Source organism: Caretta caretta, chromosome 3 (genome assembly GCF_965140235.1).
Source record: "Caretta caretta isolate rCarCar2 chromosome 3, rCarCar1.hap1, whole genome shotgun sequence".
NCBI lineage: Eukaryota > Metazoa > Chordata > Testudines > Cheloniidae > Caretta > Caretta caretta.
The window spans coordinates 76,171,376-76,193,611 of NC_134208.1; the positions used below are offsets into that span (position 1 = coordinate 76,171,376).

Consider the following 22,236-nt stretch of genomic DNA (forward strand, 5'->3'; position numbering starts at 1 on the left):
CAACCTTTGATCAGTCAGTCGTTGAGGTATGGAAAAATCTATCTGGCGCTTGCGCAGGAATGCCGCAACGACTGTCACGCATTTTGTGAATACTCAGGGGGGCAGTCGACAGTCCGAACGGGAGGACGGCAAACTGGTAGTTGCCTCTGTTCACCACGAATCTGAGGTATGTCTGTTATGTGGGACTATTGCAATATGAAAATATGCATCTTTCAAGTCGAGGGCGGCATACCAGTCTCCTGGATCCAGTGAGGGGATAATGGAGGTTAGTGAGACCATGCGAAACTTGAGTTTCTTTATGTACTTGTTGAGCTGTCGCAGGTCCAGTATGGGTCTGAGGCCCCCCCCTTAGCCTTCCGTATGAGGAAATACCGGGAGTAGAAACCCTTGCCCCTTCGCTCCTGAGGAACCTCCTCCACTGCCCCCGATAGGAGGGACTGAACCTCTTGAATTAGAAGTTGCTCGTGAGAGGGGTCCCTGAAGAGGGACGGGGAAGGGGGCTGGGAAGGCAGGAGGGTACAGAATTGGATGGAATATCCCCTCTCTACCATGCGGAGCACCCATCGGTCTGAAGTAATTTGGGACCTGGCACAGATGGACAGGATGAGAAAATAAGATGGGAAGGATCCAAAGGTCGTACTGGCAAGCAGTCCTCGACCGTACCCTCAAAAGGGTAGTCTAGAGCCCTGTGGGGCCCTAGGCTGGCCCGAGCTTTGTACAGAGAGAGGGCGTTGCCTCCTCTGAGTGCTCCTGTTCCGCCTATGCGGAGAGTCCTGGCGGTTTTGGGGTTGGTAAGGACGAGGGGCACATTGAGGCCTAAAATGTCTGCGCTGGGTAGCAGGCGTGTGAAGCCCCAGCGAACGAAGGGTAGCCCTCAAGTCCTTCAAGCTGTGAAGTCTCTTATCCATCTTCTCGGAGAGGAGAGCTACACCCTCGAAGGGAAGGTCTTGAATGGTCTGCTGGACCTTGTCGGGAAGACCAGAGACGCGTAGCCAGGACCCTCTCTTCATAACCACCCCTGTGGCCAAAGTGCAGGAGGCCGCATCCGCAGCGTCCAAGGCTGCTTGCAAAGACGCTCGCAAGACCAGTTTCTCCTCCTCCACGAGCGCAGAGAACTCTCCCAAGCTTCCTGGGGCAGAAGTTCTGTAAACTTAGCCATAGACGAGCAGGTGTTATGGCTGTAGCGGCTTACTATGGCCTGCTGGTTGGCTATAGGAAGTTGTAGGCCTGCTGTCGAGTAGACCTTCCGGCCAAACAGGTCCAGTTTCTTGGCATCCCTGTTTTTAGGGGTGGAGCCTTGAAACCCTTGACATTCTCTCTGATTGGCCACGTCGACCACCAAAGAGACCAGAGGAGGGGGGTGTGTGTAAAGATGTTTATACCCCCTAGAGGGAACAAAGTAGCGGCGCTCAGATTTCTTGGCTGTAGGTGCCAGAGAAGCAGGAGTTTGCCACAAGTTCTTAGATGTTTCAGTTATCGACTTGATAAATGGCAGTGCAACCCTGGATGGGCCGGAGGGAGCCAGGATGTCTATGACAGGGTCTAAATCCTCTTCCACCTCCCCTGCCTGAATCCCCAGGCTTTGGGCGGTCCGCCTCAAAAGCTGTTTAAGAACCTGGTTGTCCTCCAAAGCTGGGGCCAAACTCCCCGCGACTGCTTCATTGGGTGAGGACAAGGAAGAGAGAACCAGAGGTGGGCCCAGTTCCCTACCTTTGGCCCCCCTGGGGTCCCTCAGCATGTGGTACTCGGGCTGTGGAGCCGGCACCAGTGAAGAACTCTGCACCCCAGCCGGCGCTGGGGCAGATGAATCCGGCAGGACCGAGACCGTCGGGGTCGGTAGGGACGGAGCTGAGGCTTCCACCGGTGCCGTCACCTGGAGAGCCGGTGCCGAAGCTGACTGAGGTATCAGTGCCGAAACCATGTGAGTCGGCAGGCCCACTCTGCTCGAGGGCGGCGCCGTCATCGGCGGTGCCGGCACGGATTGTGGCATGAACGACGCCAACACCGTTCTGGAGCGTGGACCATGGACTTGACCCTGGCTCTGATGGTACGCCCAGGGTGTCTAGAAGGACCATTGAGCAGGTGCCGGGTCTGGTTGGTGACTGCGCCGGGACCAGGACCTTCTGCTCCGCAATCTGCTAGATCGAGCTGAGTCTACCTCCGACTCCGAGGTCTCCGAATAAGACCACCATGGAGGAGCAGTCCCCCGGGTTGCCAACCAACGACGACTTGATTCTGGGGAGCGATGCGCTTCCTGCGTCTGTGCAGGTGGTGCCGGAGATGGAGACAGACGAGCCATCATGGTTGCCTTACTCTTGGAGTGGAACAGGAGGCGTGTGGTCGCCAGAGATTTGTCCCTCCCTTTGGGGGAGGACGGCACCTGGAGGCGCATCAGGTCCGTTACCGCCTCAAACGCCTCCGGTGTCGATGGTGGTTGTATGTCCACCAGATCGTCCGGTGACCGAGGAGGGTTCGGACTCGACTGGACCCCGGCCAGGGCAGGAGTCGACGAAACCCTGGGCTGAAGTGAGGCAGAGGCGGTCTGTGCCGAGTCACTTGTGGATGGCGCCGGCCCCTTAGGCTTCAAGGGGGGTGATCGGTCCCTCACTGGCCTCTTCTTCTTTACCGGCACTGGAGATGGAGAATGGTGCTGAACTGAGACCGATGCCCTATGTCCTGAGTAGTGGCGGTGCCGGTGGGCTTTAGAGTCCTTAGCCGGGCTCGTTTCGCACGCCATTGGCACCAGAGCGCTGTGCACTGAAGAGGACATCCACGGTGCCGGGTCGTTGGGTCCTGTGTCAGATTATGGTCTTGGAGCCGCCTCCATGAGCAGGAGTTTTAGTCTCTGCTTTCTGTCCTTAAGGGTTCTTGGGTGGAACCCCTTGCAAATGCGGCACTTGTCCTTTTGGTGAGTCTCACCCAGGCACCGCAGGCAAGACGAGCGAGGATCACTCTTGGGCATAAACTTTCCACAGGACTCACAGAGTTTAAACCCCGGAGGCCCGGGCATACCCCCGAAGGGGAAACGAACTATCTAACCAAACACTACTACCTATATGACAACTATAGAAAAAAACTATTTACACTAAGAACAAAGACACTGCTAAGGCGCTTGCTGTAAGAGCGAGCAAAGCAGCCGCCCTTTGCTGTAGCCGTCACGGGCGGTAAGAAGGAACTGAAGGGGTATGGGGGGTTGGTGGGGCCCGATATTGGGCGCCATGAAGGCGCCACCCCAGGGGCGCCCAGGCCGACCCTACGGACGCTGCAAGGGGAAAAAATCTTCCAGCTGGCGTCCACGCAGCACACACACACCTGCTTGGAGTGGACATGAACAATCACTCGAAAAACATCATTTTTATATAAGGCTCCATACGTGTTAGCCTGAATATATATATCAGTACCCCACACATATTCCACTAAGTTGTAAAAAGTATGCATGCGTAGGTTTTTACAGCAGGAACACATTTAAGTGACTTACCTTCTAGCTGTTTTTCTAGTAATAGTTGCTGTTCTCTCTCTTTTCTCCAAAACGCTTCCTGTTTTTGCCTGATTCTGTGTCGTAGTTCCTCATCATCAGTATCAGATGATTCAGAGCCTCTGTCACTCCTCTCATCTTCACTGTCTCCTGATCCATAACCACCCAGTCCACCTGCGTGCATAAAGCCCAGTCTATCACGAGGAAAGATTAAGCCTTGTTCTTAATATTTCTGTGGGGCAAAAAGGAGAGTACATTGCCCTTTTTTCACTTTCTCTTCTCTGAAGAAGCCACTTATTCTGAGGGAAGTGCCAATGCTGGTTGACTGGAGTGTTCAAGGCCCCCATTTCTGTATTGATGCTTATTATCTGGGTTTACTCCTTCTGGAACAGCTTGTCTATTTCTCAGCAAGCAACCACAGTGATCATGGCACTTTTCTCATTGTATGGAAGGGCAAAAAAAGCTCCATATGGAGCCAGTAACAATGCCTTCCCATGTATCAGCAAGCGCACAGACAAAGCAGTGAAATGCCTGGGACCCTGTCCCAGAAGACATCTCTGCAATGACTTCGGCAGCCTTCAGTTGTCCAGGGCTTAGAATTCCTGAATGCCATATCAACTTTTCTACTGTGGTTTAGAAAATACTGTATGTCAAAAGGTACAGAGATGGAATAGAAATGGACTTCCCTCGCCTCCAAAAGAAAGATCGGAGTATATACTGGACTGATAACGAAGTAACCTTAAACATCTGACACAGAGGCAATTTACTTTCTTTCCATTTGAGGTTCTCTTAATCTTTATTAGAATTAGTTTAAAAACATCTGAATAATTGGGACAGAGAACATTTTACCTCATGTAAAGGTGTTCACCAACAAAGTTCACAGCACATGATCATTGACATTTTATTGTAGCACTGCTACTAGACTACGGTAAGATGACAACATTGGGAAAGAGCTTTTCCTATTACATCTCAGAATGCAATTCTACGCTTCACATCCTGTACATCTTCAAATTGATAATCGTGGATATGGGAGCTTTAGTAAGTGTGTAGTTTTTCAATGAAAGTATAAATTTATTCTAAACATTTGAATAGGCTTTTTTTTTTTCCCAAACCAGAGCTTTACATTTTTATCAGTTATGTTGTCCACTGTTACCCACGGTTAACATAGGCTGGATCAAAAAGGGAGTAATGCAAAAAAATAGTGATCTCCCTTCAAAAAGACTGTAGTTTGCTCCTGGAACAATTCAAAAACCATCCTATTAAGATTAGTTATCAAGTAAACTATCCAGCCAAAAAAAAGTAAGTGTACTTCTCATGTGTTTACCTAGTTTACAAACTTAGGCAAGATTCTGATACTCTACTCATATGATTAGTTCCTTACTCCACAAATTATCCCTCTGAAATCTGTGGGATAACTTATAGAGTAAGGTCCTACCCAACATGAGTAAAGGTTGCAGAATGACCCTTAATTATTAGGGTAATTACAACCTAGTTTCAAAACACAATTTCTGGAAATGCAAGGTAAGAGTGATCTCCCCATTAAGCCCCTCTCAAAAATAAGGAACATACTTACCGAGCCCAGTGAGGGAAGCCAGTGCACTGGACTGTGCCAGCTGTTTTGCAGGAGCTTTGTATCACATCAACAACAGGAACAACATGTTAACACAAATAGCCACGATTTCATAGTCATGAGATTCTATGGTATTGTTAAATCTACTACTATTGCTGTTTTTTGGAGGGAGAGAAGAAACATTAAAAACGTATCATCCATTTAAAACCAGTCCTAGATTTTCTCACCATGTAAAAGTTTCACATTATAAACGTGAGTTAATAGTCACTTGCAAACCACAAATCTATATTCATAGATCTGTTTCCAAGTTACAGCATCTGCATATATATTTCAAATACCTGTATTTACATATTTAATTTTACTCATAATTATATAGAAAAAAATCACCTGCTGTTTATATATAGAGTGGCTTGTTAACAGTGAAACAAAATGAGCTACTTGAGGATTCATATTTGTCTCCTTTCATTTTTGATCAACTAAAAGTTTGAGGTAAAACAATAGCATTAAGAAACAGATATCTACACTGCAAAAGCCATTAACACACAGATACCATCATAACTAAAGAAATGAATTGTATGAAAGAAATGGAATAACTGAAGTAACTCACAATACACTGCACAGGACAACAGTATATGATTACTGGATTTGAGCTCTAGCAAATCAGATGCATTATATATTGATTGCTCTTGGGAACAGTTGCTATGGGGTAAAATGTTCTAAAAACATGCAAATATAGAATATTCACTCAAACTAAAAAAGAAAAGCATACCTTTAGTTGCTTTACGATGTACGTCTTTGGCTACATAATAAATTTCTTCATTTGTGACATCTAAAAGAATCTCTGTCAGCAGCAGTTTTGTCAACATCATCTGAAGAAAATAATGTTGAACAACACTGTAAGCAAAGTATTTGGACCAAATTCTACACTTTGTTACACTTATGCAACCCCACTGCTTTTCTTGGGTGTAAAACCATAATTTGGTTCCTTTTACTTACTTATTTTTTCTATACAAAAGATCAGTTAAAATTAGGACTCTTAAGTAGTTTGGAAGTTAAGTCCAACTGAAAAAATCCAAACAGTCTGGACTCTCACACTGACCTATAATCATAAGCATTTCACATACAGAAGCAGGGTATGAAATCCCACTATTACAGATTGCACAATTACCCACTTTCATTAAAATAAAGTACATGCATACAACTTCGCAGGTTTGGGGCCTTAAATACCAGGAATTCAGTTGTAGAGGGTTCAGAAAGAACCATAAAAACAGAAAGTCACCTGCAATAGCATTTTTATATGTAGGAGAGAGACCCTCCAATGAATACTAGGTCATACTGGGAAACAAGCTCCCACTTCGCATCATGCAACACCACAAGTGATATTGCACTTCAAATAATTTTTTTTTTTGGTTAGAAAAGTTGCTGCTGGCCCAAGGCTTAATTTTGCTATTCTTGGGCTTCAAAAAACTGCATTTTTAGCAAAATGTAGATGGGGGGGGGGGTTGGAATGTTAGAATTATCAATGGACGAAGACCAGTGAGGTGGGCAAAAATGCATAAGTATATTGTATTTCTTTTACAACTTATCAGATAGCTATCAACTTCACATATATGGTATGGTACGCACATGTATGTAAGTACATTCTCCCCGACGTGGAAATGCTTATCCCTATGTTAAGCTGGAGACACGCACAACTCCATATATAATCCCATTACATTATACAATCTATGTTACATATTTATTTAAAATGTTAGGCATAGAAAAGCACAACTGCTCTTCGACGAACAAGCTTTTGAGAGAACTATGTTATTTATACCATTTGATACTCCTTTTCTTCTTCTGTCATTTCTGGTTCACTTTGCTCCTCCTGAAGAGCAGGAGAGGGGCTCCTACTGACTTTTCCAACACTTGCAGCTTCTGTGTTTTCAATGTCATCTTCTTCCTCATCACTGTCCTATAAGAAGACCATTGCATACTTCAGGATAAATTCATAATTAAAACAAGGCAGTTTCTATTTATGGTACTCAACAGAAATTGAAATAGAGCACTTCAGAATGACACAAAACAGCCCTCCAAACAAATAAGTGATCCCCCTTCCCACTCTACAAGCCCTTGGAGCCAGAAATCCAACCATAAATCACCAGCTGCAATGCAGATTTGATAATCCTCAGATGTACCGTCAAACCAGTATTTGCAGAAGACAAGCCATGGTGGTTCTTTTTGGTTAGGACACACAAAGCTGTTACTGGAGGCAGGGTGTGGAGGAAATAATGTGAGGGGATCAACGGAGATACTTTTTCCCAAGTGAACGGCATTTATGCATGAATTGGAGGAATCTGACTACGGGGTCCAAAGAGAGGACCCTCAGCCAACAACCTAGGATATTCATCAGGCAAGGCAGCTGCCCAAGGAGAAAAACTGAAGGCTCTCGACTGCTCACCTGACCCCTCTGTGTCCAGAAAGGCCACCTATGCAGTGGTATGGTCACTGTAGGATAGGTATCCAGCACTGCAAATTCTTTAGGAAGTACTACCACAAACACGAGGCTACAGCATAAGGCTCCCTAAATTGGTTCAGTTTGGCAAGCATGTATGCACTGGTACATTTGTACTCAAACTAGTCCTAATACAAACGGTTCAATTCTTTACCATAGATACCTGCCTACTAGTCTCTGCCAATTACCAATTTATGCCAACAGAAAATAAAGGCCAATTTTATCACTTCCTCTTTGCTATTACAAACCAAGTAATAATAAATATTCTTTAAGCTATGCTTAAACTTTTGCCCATTATCTACTAAGAATTTACAAAGATCAGGTAAGTGGCACTGCAGTTGACACAAACTTCATTTTTAACATGAGTTATCAAAGAAGTGTTGTAAACTGAAAAATAGTTTCTCTTTATCTACAAGAGAAGAGAGAAATGTTAAGTCTTTTCAGGAAAATACATATCTAGATCAAAAGCGAATGTTTCTACTTACAAATTTACTTTTCTGAGGTAACCGTGGGCCATCTCCTTCAGCTTCCTCACTTGCTTTCTTTTCTTTTTTAGACATCTGAGAACGCTGCTGTTCCATTCTCTCTTTCTCCAGCTTTTTCTGCTTTTCTCGTTCCATCTTTTCCAGACCCTCACGAATCCAAGCAGGAAGGGTTCTACGTTTCACAGCATCTGCATGCCAGAGATTTATAGTTTTGTCAGAAGGAAAAAAAATAAAAAAAGATACATATTTCTCACCCAATAATAATAGCAAATTTTTTTTTCTAAAGTTGTAATTACAGTTTCAAACATTACATTTCTTTTTACAATGACAACCATCTCTGAAATCATGGTTTTGGGTTTCTTTCATTAAAGTGTCGTTAACATGTACCAATCTGTGGAGGCTCCTGCTTCACAGGCATCGCGATGGGTGAACGTTGACGGTCTCTGAATGAGGGCCTTTCCCTTCGGTTCTGGGGAGGCGCTGAAGGTGCTGGAGGACCTGGTGGCCCTGGTGGTCCTGGCTGCCAGTAAGGTGGATGAAATCCACCTTGGGGTGGACCAAAAGCAGCCCCATGCTGAAAGAGTAATGCAGTTCATTTTTCTTCACATTTAATACAATGCACTCTAAACTTATTCCTTGGGCTCCACATAGCATGTGTGCACGCACGTGTGTGTAAGTGAAACAACAGAAGTCCATGCAAATTGAAATCATGGATTTTTCTACCTAACTATGGTCTTTCTACCTCTTTTACTGTGGTCCCCAAAATCTAAAGTGTCATTTTCATTTAAAAAATAACATTTATTTAAGAACTTCTGGTTTTGAAAATAGATTTTAGAATGCAAACCAATGCATGGACACCATAATGAATCTATGAATGGGCTGCAGACAACCCCTTTTCACTGCCTCTTAAAACTGAAGTCTGATAGCCATCTAGCTGCAGTCAATATTAACCAATTCACTACCAACTATCACCAGAATACTCAGTTAAAGCTGGGGTGCACAAAGTGCAGCCTGGGGGTCAAAGTAGCACACAGAGTCCTGCCCAGTGCAGATGTGCAATCACCCTCTCTCTCTCCGACTACAACTTGAGGACATGGGTGAAAAGCTCCAACTTTTTGTTGCTTGTTGTAGGACTTTACCTGCAATCTCCACTCATCTATCGAGGATGGTACCAATAAAAAGATATATTATGGCTGATCAAAATAATGCACACATTTATATGCAAGTTTGGTACAGTCCTTGCATTCCTACCAAACTGCCATGCAAAGTTCCAAAGTTGTGGCATCGATGACTGCATGTTATAGTTGGTAGCTAGAAATAGCCATCAAATCCATTTGAAAGGATGGTGTAAAGGTATAAGGCTGCAAGCATCAAATATTTTATGACAGGGTGATTTAAGTCAAAATTATTTAAAGTGCCAATTTTCTGCATGATTTAAAATAAGCAGGAAACCTTATTTTAATCCTGTTTTGCATTTGTACTACTTAGTTTATTTTCTTTTAAAAAAAAGGTTGATTCTCATTGGTTGGAAACCATTAAAACATGCTTATTTACAACTACATATACCCTCTACACTAAATTTGATATTACTCTTTGTTAACCAGGGGACACACTATAGCTATGCACATTTATTTAAGCAATTATACAGCTTAATATATATTTAATTTTTTACATTTTTTATTATGTTTGAAATGATACCTGTTATATGGATGATACATTTCTTATTTACTAGGTTCATTTTTATGTGTAATTTGTGTCAAGCTCTATTTGCAGGCAAACTGGAATTCAATTAAAAATGCACAAAAACAGCATTTTAATTTTTTTTATTAGTTAACTAAAACTCCCTTAAATGTGCTGGATACATAAAAAACAAGTTTATCAAAACATGTTTTGCATTTAAAACTGATTATTAAGAAAAGTACTATATCCTGTCCATGACTAATCCTAGTAGGCACTGCAACAATACAAACACGTAAAAATAATAAGAGCTATCTGTGGTTAATAAATTGAACTGACTGTTTCGGGTTACCATGTCCTTCAAGATTTTAGAATGAGAAGATCTCATTCTCTCACATGGAGTTTTTATTCACAGACTGGAAGAGGAAAACAAACTTTTCTTCTTTTTCAACTCCAATCAACTTTTTAACTCTGAATGAACTAGCCATTGAACTATCTGAATAATCTGAAACGAAGAAAATATCTGCTACTACTATCAAAAGCTGGCTTAGTAATTCAACAAACTCTAGTTCCAGGTGCTTAGGCAGTGACTCCCACCAGCTCAGTATATGATTTTATTGAAAATTTTTGACAGAAAACATGTACCACTTAATATTTTAATTCAATTTAAATTACTTTAATATTTATAAGAAGTTTAGGATTTAACACAGGTTGTCTTAATTTGAAATTTAAATAGGTTACTTTAAAAAAGAAAAATGTTTTAAATTTAAATTTAAAACATCTGATTTTTTTTGCTCTTTTTAAAATCAATGTTTTATTATATTCTTTTGGTTATTCAAACAACAGACATTTAGTACTTCCACGGGAATTTTAAATATAGTACCATTTACTGCATCATCTGCTACAAGGTGGACTTTCAGTACCATTTTTACAGGATTCTGAGAAGTTTTCTATAAAACTTTGTCCAGTAACAGCAGACAGAAAACTTTTATAGCCTAAAGTATTTAAAAATGGATGGCTCACCTCACATCTAACAATGATGCCTGGCACTAAAATTTATGAGTACAGAAAGGATAGAAAATAGAAATAAATTCCTATGCCTTTTGTCAGTCTTCCCCACACATTTCTATTGTCTGTGACTATGAGGTAGATGTTCCAAAAGGTAGTGTGTGTTTATAATTTATTTTAAACAGGTTTGATCATACAATACCATTGAAAATTGGGAGGTGGGGGGGTGGGAATAGAGTAAATTCTTTGGATATAGAGACTTGGACAACACCCCTCACTGTAATACTTTAAAAAAAAAATCTATTCTTTATACACACTACACATAACTTGTTTGCAAGAGTAAAGAAAAAAATTGGATGTGAATTTTTTTTAAATAATTGTTTATTCATAGACTCACAGAAGATAGAGAGGGATAAGATCAATTGGATCCTCCAGTCTATCTCCCTGCAAAAGCAGGGCTATTCCCTATAGCAGAGGTTCTCAACCTTTTTCTTGCTGAGGCCCCCCTCAGCATGCTATAAAAACACCAGGGCCCAGCGGGGGCAGGGTGGAGACTCAGGGCTCTGGGCACACATAGGCATAGTTTTACTTCTGTGGAGTTGGGGGGGAGGCACAAGAGCTGGTGGGGCTTGAACCAACTCCGCACAGCGGGGTCCAGGAAGGGAGCGCCACCTCCACCCCCGACTCACTCAGGAGGCCACCCAGCCTGTCTGGGCTGTGTAGGGATGCAACCAAAAAATATAACTCAAAAGGGGGGGGGAAGACGGATCGGGGGGGGGGGGGGGACTCAGTTCAAAAAGAGTGAAAACTGCTCAGGGTGCAGAGAGGGGAGAGCTAGGGGCTGTGTGCAGGCAGGGGGTAGCTAGGCGCTATGTATGGGCAGGCGGGGGACTCCCAGTGCAGCTCCCAGCTTCAGGGGGGAGGTTTGCCGGCTTCAGCCCCGCGCTGCTCCTGACTGCGTGGGGTGGAGGATGGGCCGCCAACTTCAGCCCCATGCAGCTCCCAGCTTCAGCGCTAGGCTCGGGGCACTGGGTTTCAGCCGTGGGGCTCCGTGGATCTCCTGAAAGGGCTCGTGGACCCCCCGGGGGCCGCAGATCCCCAGTTGAGAACCACTACCCTATAGTACATTTTCTAGTATATTTAGGTATATTATTTTCTTAACTTTATTTAATGCTCTTTTCTTTTACACAATTTTGTCGTGTTAATTATATACTGGAAAACACTGACTCATTTTAATCTTGCACATAACCATTTCTCATTATTTGTACGGAAAAAAATCTTGTTTGGCCTCAGAACTGAAAACTCTAAAGTCTTCTTCTGTATGCATAAGGTATTTTGCATAGTGTTAAAATGTATCTTAGCTGCTAAGATTTAGCAGCTATCAGACTTCTTGTTGTTTGTAGAACTGAAGCGTGACAGTCGCCGCTAGATATTCTTAGAGGAACACTTCCACAGAAGGGACTCTGTACGTCTACAATATTAAAGCAACAAATATGTTTCACCTGATAGTCAAACTGGTTCACTGGCCCCATTGCAAAGTTATCGGGTGGTCCCCCAAAGTTGTGATTGTTCTGGTTAAATATATGCCTGTTGTCAGGGGCAAATTCCCCACTATCCTGACTGTTGCTGTCTTCAGATGGAGGAACAATTTCCATTGGACCAGGGGCTGGAGGCATCCACTGCTGATCTTGAGGTGGATGTGGAGGTTGGTGAGGCATTCCCCATTCTGTTCAGGATTTAGAATAAAATTCAGTATGAAGTTAACAGTGAGACTTAGACAAATAATAAATGTTCTTAACCCATCAATCTCATGAAGTGCCAAAAAACAAGACTTTCAGCTTTTGTCCGATAAGGAGTCAGGTCGGTATAAATGGATATATAGCCATAGATTAGGGTTAGGAGGAGCCATTATAACCACCTACTCTGATACCCCTGAATTAATTCCTGCTTCAAATCCAAACAATGTGGTTGAATTATAGCATATATATTTTAGAAAGACATCCAATCTCTATTTAAAATTCTCCAGCAATGGAGAATCCACCACAATCTAAATTATTCCTAGTCTGAATTTGTCTAGTTTCAACTTCTAGCCACAGGATCTAGTTATGCCTTTGTCTGCTAAAGAGCCCTCTAATATCAAATTTCTGTTCCCCATGTAGATACTTATAGATGTGATCAAGTCACCCCTCGACCTACTCTTTGATAAGCTAAACAGATGAAGCTCCTGGAGTCTATCACTATAAGGCAGGGCTTTCAAATCCTTTAATCATTCTCATGGCTCTTCTCTGAACCTTCTCCAATTTTGAAACATCCTTCTTGAAGTATGAACACCAGAAGTGGACAAAGTATACCAGTAGTGGTTAGGCTAATACCAAATACAGAAGTAAGGTAATCTCTTTAGTCGTCAAGATTCCTATTTATGCATCCTAAGGAATGCAATGGTCCTTTCAGCCACAATATTGCACTGCAACTCAGGTTCAGCTGATCATCCACCATGACACAAGTCTTCTTCAGAGTTTCTGGTTCCAAGGACAGAGTCCCTCATCCTGTCACTATGTTCCTAGATGCATATTCTTTGTTCCTAAATGCATGACTTCACATTTGGCTGTAGTGAAATAAATATTGTTTGCTTGCCTCCATCTTACCAATTGAGTCAGATATTAAGAGGACAGGACACTGACAGAACAAATATTTACCATTCCTCCAATCTTTGTATATTCTGCAAACCTGATCAATAATTATTTTGTTTTTTTCCACATCATTGATAAAAATATTAAATGGCATAAAATCCCCCAGGACCCCACTAGAAACATAGCCACTCAATAATGATTCAACATTTCTATGTCAAGTTCTCTATGTTTACATTACAATGCAGAAAGTTAGTCAGAACAAAACTACAAAACAAAACAAACAAAAAAAACCCACAACTGTAAACCTTGCAAACATTATAGGCAAGATTCAGTCCTGCATATCTTAGAGGTGGCAGCACAGAACTTGAAGACCGGGGGTGGAAGGACTAAGGCGCCGTTAAGACACCTTTGCACCCTGGGGCTGCTCTGGGGGTAATTTAGACAGCCCTGAGGGCTACCCTACTTACTGCAGCTCCCCTGTGGAAAGCAGCACTGCTCAGATCCTCTGCAGAGCTGCATACTGCGGCCATGACTCCCCTAGATCTTTAATGTCCCAATTCAGTGACTTAACCACATTTTTCTTCCTCCTTCACTATATACCACATAACTTCTACCTTTCAAACCTGACATTCTACTCCACTTTGTTAAGCATGTCTATGAACCACAAGTAATGGTCGGAGATTGGAAATTTTCATTGAAATAGACTTTCAGTTCACGTAGGCACATTTGCCAAAGTGCCAACAGAACTTTGGAAAATCATTGTTTTAATCTTTTAAACATAATTCAGTGCACGTGTGCAGATTTTGGGATTTTTTTCCCCCTCCCTTGTAGCTGTAAAATCAAAAGCAATTTTCACTGGACTAATAAAAAACTAGCTACGGACTTAGAAACTGCATTCCTGCCAAATTTCAAATTGGCATTACATTCTGCAGATGTGCTAGATCTGTTTTTTAAAAACTGCAAAAAAAAATGTTTGCAAAATAATTCTTGGCAGTAAAACTGCAATTCTTCTATTCCTTCTGTGCTTGAAATCAGCTCTATTATTTATTTTTTTTAAATGAAACTTTCAGGACAAAAATTTCTTTGATAGGGAAAAAACACATTTCACACATTTCAGCCAAAAACTAATTTTTTGAGAAAGTTATAATTAACCGAAACTGATTTATTTTATTGTAAATACTCAGTTAATCTTAACTATAGGCATCCCATGTGCGGTGTATATAATGGGTAGGACAAGACCTGGGGAGAGCCTATAACCTCAAAAAATAAGACACATACAATACAAGTATATTTCACAAGGAGACCTCTGCCCTTTCTGGTCTCCAAGCTGTTGTGCCTTGAAAAAACACCACTGCAAGCATCCTACCAGCTAAGTGCTGGCAGAACTCATTCCATAACCTTTCAAAAACATTGCCCAAAACAGCTACAAGGGTTGCAACAGAGTGACAATAGGTGCTCTCTTCCTCAAGAGCATAGTGTGCCCTTCAATGCTCCAGCTCCTACCGACCTGGGAATAAGAAATGAAACAAGTAACTGAATCTCACGGGGGGAAAAACCAAACACATGCGTTCACCTTCCTATATTAAAATTCAAAGACAAACCCAAAGACTTTATATATATACACACATACATACATACATACACACACACATTCACACACACACAACCTGGTGCCTACGAAAATTACAAATGACTAGATTGTGCTGTAAAATCTTCATGACTGTACTCTTTCCCATCCTGAACCAGCTATTTGTTGAGTGTAGAGATCATGTTGTCAGAAGTAAGTGAATGATGCAATGGGGAGGGTGACACACACACACACACTCACACAAAATAGAGAAACAGTGCATAATATAAATACATATTCACCAAATTACCGAATAAAGAATTAAAATATGGGAGGGATGGGGGCGGGGGGGGAATAGAAAAAGACAAACCTGGCTGCCACATTCTGTTGAAGTTGGGATCCCCTTGAAAATTACCATGGTTGTTTGGACCAGGCTCTATTCCGGAAATATCCTGTCCATTTGGCATCATTCCTTGTTGTTCCACCACACTCTGCTGCCCCGAGGCTTCCCGTTGGGCAATCCATGCCTGAGCTAATGCAGCCCAATCAATCTGGCCTAAAACAAAATTAAGAAAAAAACTTTACCATTTCAGTATTTAAACTTCCAAAATTCAATTCTATTAGTGAGATATACATATATTCTCTCAACAGAAGAATCACTTTATTTATCTACAACAATTACCTTGCAGCTGACTCGTTGCATGTAATTACATTTTTATTGTCGACTGCAAATTTGTCAACGTGTACGTGCATACTGTTGCAGTGGAGTTTCTCTACATGTATACTATACATACTGTTTTAGTTTTCCTATCATTACTTGAATGGATGGTAGTTGTATTCTTGTTGAGAGTGAAGAATACAAATTCAGATTTTAAAAAGATGTCAACTGTAAATTCTAAACTTAGTGAAGTTAAGTTTAAGGAAAATTTATAGTTAGAGAACATATTTTGTAGTGTGTGTTAAAATGATCTTTTATTTTCTTATAATTGTCTTTTGAATTCCTACTCCTTTTTTGTTCCCTTTTCTCTGTCACTCCTCATTTTACCTGGTCTATTCTCCCATAATGTTTTCTTAACTATTGTCTGTTCTGCTTTGAGATTGGACTTGTTACTTTTTTGTTCCACATTTTTTCTCCCACCATCACACCTTGCATTAAAGCAAGAGACTAGCACAGGAAATAGAAGCAAATGGAAGTGTGCCAAGAACAGTAGGCAACAGGTACAACATACTTCAAAGTGAATAACTATACATTAATTACTCCTGATATAGGTGATCTGTGTACAGATGTGTACAAACAGGAGCACAGGGTTCCATTTGCTAATCATCTAGTTTAAATGCAGATTTTCCATTTTTCATGAATTTGCTGTCATATACTGCTGTGTTATTATTTATGGAGGACATAACTTGTGTTTAGTCGTAATAACCTTTTGCCTCCACCTGTATTTTGAGCACTTCTCATTTTCTACAATTCTCATCTATATCAGTTTTAGTTCTGCAGAATGCTAAAAACCGTTATTTTAAAAATTATATAGTGTTTTACATCTGAAAAGCACTTTATAAATATTAATGAATTTACTGTCAAGTTCCAAGTTAGACAGCTGTAAATATTCACATTTTATAGAAACACAAACACAGAAAGGTTAAGGAACTTGTTAGTGGTAAATATTTAAATAAAACTCCAGGTCTCTGGGTCACTAGTCCTCTGCATGTACCACAAGACCATCTTTCCCCTCCTGTATCTTACCTCACCTCTGTTACGCAATTTATCTTTACAAGAACAGGAGGGAAAATAACTTGTTTGGGGTTACACCACTGGTGAATTATCACAAACCTATCCATTCACAAAGATACTGTCATAATAAGTATTAGACATCATAAAGTCAGCATATAATCTCTAGGTAGAATAGTTTATGCAACAGACAAAAAACACAGAACTAAAGACATATGTGTCTGCCAGCATTCTGCATACCCTAGTTGGGCAAGGACCATCTTATGTGTTTGAAAAGCATCTTTCACACCATTCACATTACTGTAACCAAAATAAATAATATATCCATCTACACAAAAACAGATTTCACATAGTGATTTTTAAACACATCTGCATGCACACTTTACCATACAGACATTTCCTAGTAAAGCTGGCATTCTCAAATACAAGGTTTCTCATAACTCAGCTTAGCCAAAAGCCAATGTTTCTGAAAAGAAAGGCCAAAAGCCATCAAGAATCACTAAGGCAACAAAAATCAAGAACAAATAAAGCAGACTAACTGTTGGGAATAGATTATAGTCTGTTGATAGTTTACCAACCCAAGACAAATCAATTCACTTACTCGTACTGTACATATTAAAAATCAACGGGTGTGGGGGGAAAACAAACACTGTAAGCATCGCTGTGCCTAAGAATTGTGATGGTTCAGAAGAGCATCAGAAATACAATTGCTCAATAACTGGTATAAGAAAGGAGTAACCATAGTCATGCTGTAATCCAGGGACTAAAATTCAGATTACAAAAGATAAATTAAATTGTATTTTGATAGCACAAATCTTGTTATTTACTTACTTGGATCTTGCTGATGCTGGAAGGACTGCATCCACTGTTGCTGGTTCAAAGGCCATTGCTGCCAAGGCTGTCCACCTTGATCCCACATCTTTAATTCTTTATATATTCTACATTTAATAAAAATAATGGTTTTACATTTGAACTGATACTCAGGAAACTTTACATACTTGAACTTATTACACAGAGACATTTAACTCCTGGAAAACCAAGCTGACATAGCAATATTGGTTTAATATTTTTAGCTGGAGGAAAATGCTAACTGTTCAAAACGTCAACTGAAAGAGGTTATTAAAAACAGCTGTGCACTGTTTAAACTCAACATTGTATGACTTCTGAAAAACTAATATTCCTTCCCCAAAATTTTCATAAAGAATTTAATAAATTACAAAATGATATGCAAGATGTGGCAATAAGTTTCTTAAGATAAATTTACATGACAGAGGTCTACAAGCAATTTAAAGAAAGTAAATATTAGTTTACAACTTAACATTTAAGGAGTTATTTTTATAACTAGAACAATATTATCCAACTGATGCACTTCTGTGTTCTTTAAAACAGATATTATTATATAGACAGCATATCTTGTGGAGAAAGGTATTTTTCTATACAACCTACAAACAATGCTGTTATCAAGAGACAAAGAACGGCCCTGATCCTGAAAGCTGATCTGTACAGACTTTACTGGGGTTCCACACAGGCATCAGGCTCTACTCACATAGATCGGCTTGTGGGAGTGGGGCCAAAATGTGTTGTATATAATTACATGAATATGGTACAGGTAAAAAAAGATGCAATCCTCTTGGAAGCTGTGAAACAAACTTTGTAGGCTTTTAACAAGACCAGTTCAATTTTGAGATTATCATAGGGATTATCAGCATGAATTTATTTTACTTCTTTGTTTTATCCTGCAACAAAAAGGTGGTGAAAGAAGTTTCATTGTTACATTAAGGTACCATACTACTCAATGGCACCAGTTTAGGATATACAGACACCGAAGAGCACAAAGGCAGAGCACAAAGGCAGAGCACAAGTCAGTAGCGTCTTGATCTATAACTAAGAAGCCCGCTTTGTTTTGTATCAGTAGAAAGATGGAAAAAGTTACATTTAAAATAATCTTGCAAGGTCTGCCTTATGCTTAAGGGAGTGTTTGTATTAGACTGCAGATATGAATTACAGTAACTTTACAACTGTGCCTTCATTCTGAAGCAACAAAGAAAATGTACACAATTAAGTTTGTTTTTTCAGTGATCTTCACATCTTCTAATTGTGAAGATCCAGCAGACTCCAAAGAACTGACTGGTCACACGATGACAGCTGTCTTGATTTCTGGTTTTTATATTACAGTAAGAAAAGCTAAAATATATATTTCAATACTCCCATTGTTACTCTTCCACATAAGCAAATACCGCAAGTTGCCGTAGGAATGTCACGTGACAAACAAATGGAAGAACGTATTAGTGTAACTATTGATCAATGTAGTTACACCAATCTATACTTTCCTAATGTAGACAAGGCCTTAAACACATGATCTTAGCCAAAAGGCCTACTAATACTCCACCACTAGTCTCAGAATATAAACAGACATTAACGCTATCACACTCTGGCACTCAGGATTCATGTACATAAATGACATGCAACTGACAACATGAATACTCAAAATGCATTCTGATTAATGCTCAACCAATAAGATCTAATTATCTGTTACATCCCTAATTGTTCATTCCCAAATATTTTTTCTCGGTACCTCAAGCAGACACATTAAGACTAAGATTCCAGAATGTTATTAACAATTTTACACTGAAATAAGAAGCTGTCAAAAGTGGATAATCAATGCTGCTAGAAATGGGCCACAAATGAAGCCCTGCTCTTTGGTTTATTCTTTGACAACATAAGCAGGTAACGTGCTAAATGAATGGGCTAATGTTGTTATTAGAAGGTCTTTGTAACAATTTAAAGAGACAGCATAATTTTAAAATACCACAGATAGCTCCGTGGTACATAAGCTCCAGCAGTGCCCAGTTGCGTAGGAGGATGTACAGACTATTTAACCTTACTATTGAAGGGACTATTCCATTTACACAGTTTGGTTTTATTGAGTAACCCTCGAACCTCAGTCAGTAGACAGAGAGATAGCTCTTATGCACTCCTTTGATGGCCAAGAAAATGATATTGCAACACTAAAAAGTATCAATATTTCTAACAAAGAGTGCTGCAGTGAAGTACACAAGGCAGTAGATACGGTGACAGGAATTTATAAGAGAAAGTGTAGAATTAAGAAAACATGCCCTTTATTATTGGATTTAAACAGAATAACCAGACTTCATAATCAATCTCCGTTTTGCATGCCATGATGGTAAACTCACTCACTTTTAATTCTGCCTCTCTAAAGAAGATATTCTGACAGGATTCTCATTCTTGCATCTCTGCTTCCTATCATGAGACCAATCTCATACTGGAGGTTTGAAACCTTTCCTCCGAATGAGAATTTTGCAATGATGGTATCGCCAAAGAGAAAATTACATAACTTGTAATTCTGCTTCACTAACAATAGAATCTCACAAGATTTTAACTCTTGGAGAGTGATGGTCTCAAGCCTGGTCTACACTAGAGTTAGGTCGACATAAGGCAGCCTACGTCGACCTAATTACGTGTCTACACTAGAATGGTGCTTCCGCCAATGTAAGCCATCTACTACCTTGACCCAATAACTCCACTACTGTGAGAGGCATAGTGTTTAGGTCAATGTAGTTAGGACAACACATGGTCAGTGTAGACACTGCATGACTTACTTTGCCTGCTGGCTGACAGCCCAGAGCCCTGCCACCTCCTCTCAGTGAGGGATTGGGGGAAGAGGGGGGGAGAAGAGAGCCCAAGCCCAGCCACTGCCCAGGTTGTCCTCCCCCGCCCCCAATGCCTCACTGGGAGGCAGCTAGGTGAACCCAGCCCTGACAGTAGGAGTCAAAGAGGAAATGTGAAACCATGAAACTGACAAGACTGTCAATTTCATGGCTGGTAGGCTCCCAGCTATGAAACTGAGTCCCAGCCTGGCTCACAGCTGGGGCTGTCAGCCCCTGGTTTGGGAAAGGGGGGCTCCAGCTGCAAATTTGTAAAGCAGCCACCCAACACAGACAATCTGGACAGAAAAAGACTACAGTTTTCTCTTAGGAGAATCTTATCTTATCTTTCCCAAGAGAAAACGGAAGTCTTTCAGTCCAGATCCTCTGTGTGGGTTGGCTGCTTTACAAATTCACCATTGGGACACTATGGTCCTCAAGCCAGCGTGGCTGGCCATGGGAGGATCACAACAGTGTAGGAGAGTCCTCTGGTGCCAGCATTTTGTAAAACCTAGTAATTCTGTGAAGCTGTAAGGTTTCAAGATTCAAAGCTAGTAGTTAATTAATTTGAACAAGTTATCTGTTTTATCCATAACAGACCATAAAGAACACTTATCTACCCAAACTTCATGGTGAAAGGTATAACTAGAATGTGAAGGCAGATTTATTTTGTCTCATAAGTAATAAATAACAGACACTATACTTGTGTTTTTCCCTGTCAGGATCACCAATTTAGTGCTCTCCAAAATAAATTGAAAAAATTGATCCCAGAGAACTGAGAAGTGTCTCCACATAATAACTGACAGGGTGTTAGGCACCTTGATGCATCCGAAAGTTGACACCCTTTTCTTCAAATTAACAACTGACACATGCAGGCAGCAATGAGCCGAGGCTGTAGAATATAGAGTCCAACTTACAGAGATATAAGAAAGACACCTATGAAATTAAGGTGCTAGATGATGAGCTGATTAAAAACTGTATTGCTAAGGCTAGCCTGGTGCCTAATGGGAGTACTGCCACACAAAAGATAAACTGTTGGGACTTCGCTTTGCCCGTCTTTTCCTATGTTGGTGGCACCACAGAGGTAGAGCCCCTTTGGGTAGCACTTGGACAGATCCAAATCTACTTCTCACTAATGAAAAGTCACTAGGACACTGAGTCAGTAAGAGTTGTGGGAGGTTCTAGAAGAGATGGTGGAGCCCCTTTGAGACGGAAAGAAATGCTGGAAAATACAGTTCAGTGTACAAACAGAATCTGGGAGCTTGAGAAAGCTGAACATCTCTCCTGCTGGCTGGATTCAAATGTTAAGCAAGACACCTCCCCTCCAACAGAGTGGTACGTCAGTTTGGCATTTAGCAAACGGGAAGAGGGTATGACTCTGATCTCATCAATGAATATAATTTAAAAGGCATAACTGGGTATAAAGGTTCAGAAAAGAATGTTAAATTCATATGTGTCTACCTGGAAGGGGAAATCAACACATACTCAATCAAACACAAAGTTGTGGTAGTTTCATTTCTGGCTGTTTCACCTACCAGTGAAATTAGCTTTCTCTCTTTTGTATTTCCTTGCTCTTGCATGCCAGGAATAAACAAAAGACAACTTTATCAGAGCTCTAAGAATTGTTTTCTTATTCCCCTATGTCAGACCAGAAAACTGGAACCTATTAAAAATCTGTTTACCAAAGAGGGAACAAGAACCTAATTTCGTTTTCTTGCTATACAGACTTGACTACAAGAAAGAAAGGTACCTAATGAATTCAGATTACCCTTTTTTTTTTTTTACTTGTATATATTTTCCTGTTACAGACAATTTAACAATTAATAGGAGGTCACAGAATAATATAAACAGTCTTGTAACATTCTCTGTAATAGTGCTTGTGTGTGTTATTCTTTAAAATACTGGCCCAGATTTCCCCCTCTAGTAGAGCTGTGTT

The 22,236-nt window shown here is 40.9% G+C and overlaps 1 protein-coding gene across 2 annotated transcripts in view; it reads right to left on the minus strand.

Annotated features, from left to right (window-relative positions):
• The window catches only part of PNISR (PNN interacting serine and arginine rich protein), a 35,557-nt gene that overhangs the window by 8,748 nt on the left and 4,573 nt on the right, over positions 1-22,236 (minus strand). For both annotated transcript variants that reach the window (XM_075126596.1, XM_048844937.2), the window contains exons 2-10: positions 17,467-17,573; positions 15,277-15,462; positions 12,212-12,435; positions 8,412-8,598; positions 8,025-8,212; positions 6,862-6,999; positions 5,815-5,914; positions 5,049-5,102; positions 3,479-3,649 (exon numbers count right to left, since the gene is read on the minus strand). In XM_075126596.1, the coding sequence (XP_074982697.1) occupies positions 3,479-3,649; positions 5,049-5,102; positions 5,815-5,914; positions 6,862-6,999; positions 8,025-8,212; positions 8,412-8,598; positions 12,212-12,435; positions 15,277-15,462; positions 17,467-17,554 (1,336 nt within the window). In that variant the 5' untranslated portion in view covers positions 17,555-17,573. The remainder of the gene's footprint in view (positions 1-3,478; positions 3,650-5,048; positions 5,103-5,814; positions 5,915-6,861; positions 7,000-8,024; positions 8,213-8,411; positions 8,599-12,211; positions 12,436-15,276; positions 15,463-17,466; positions 17,574-22,236) is intronic.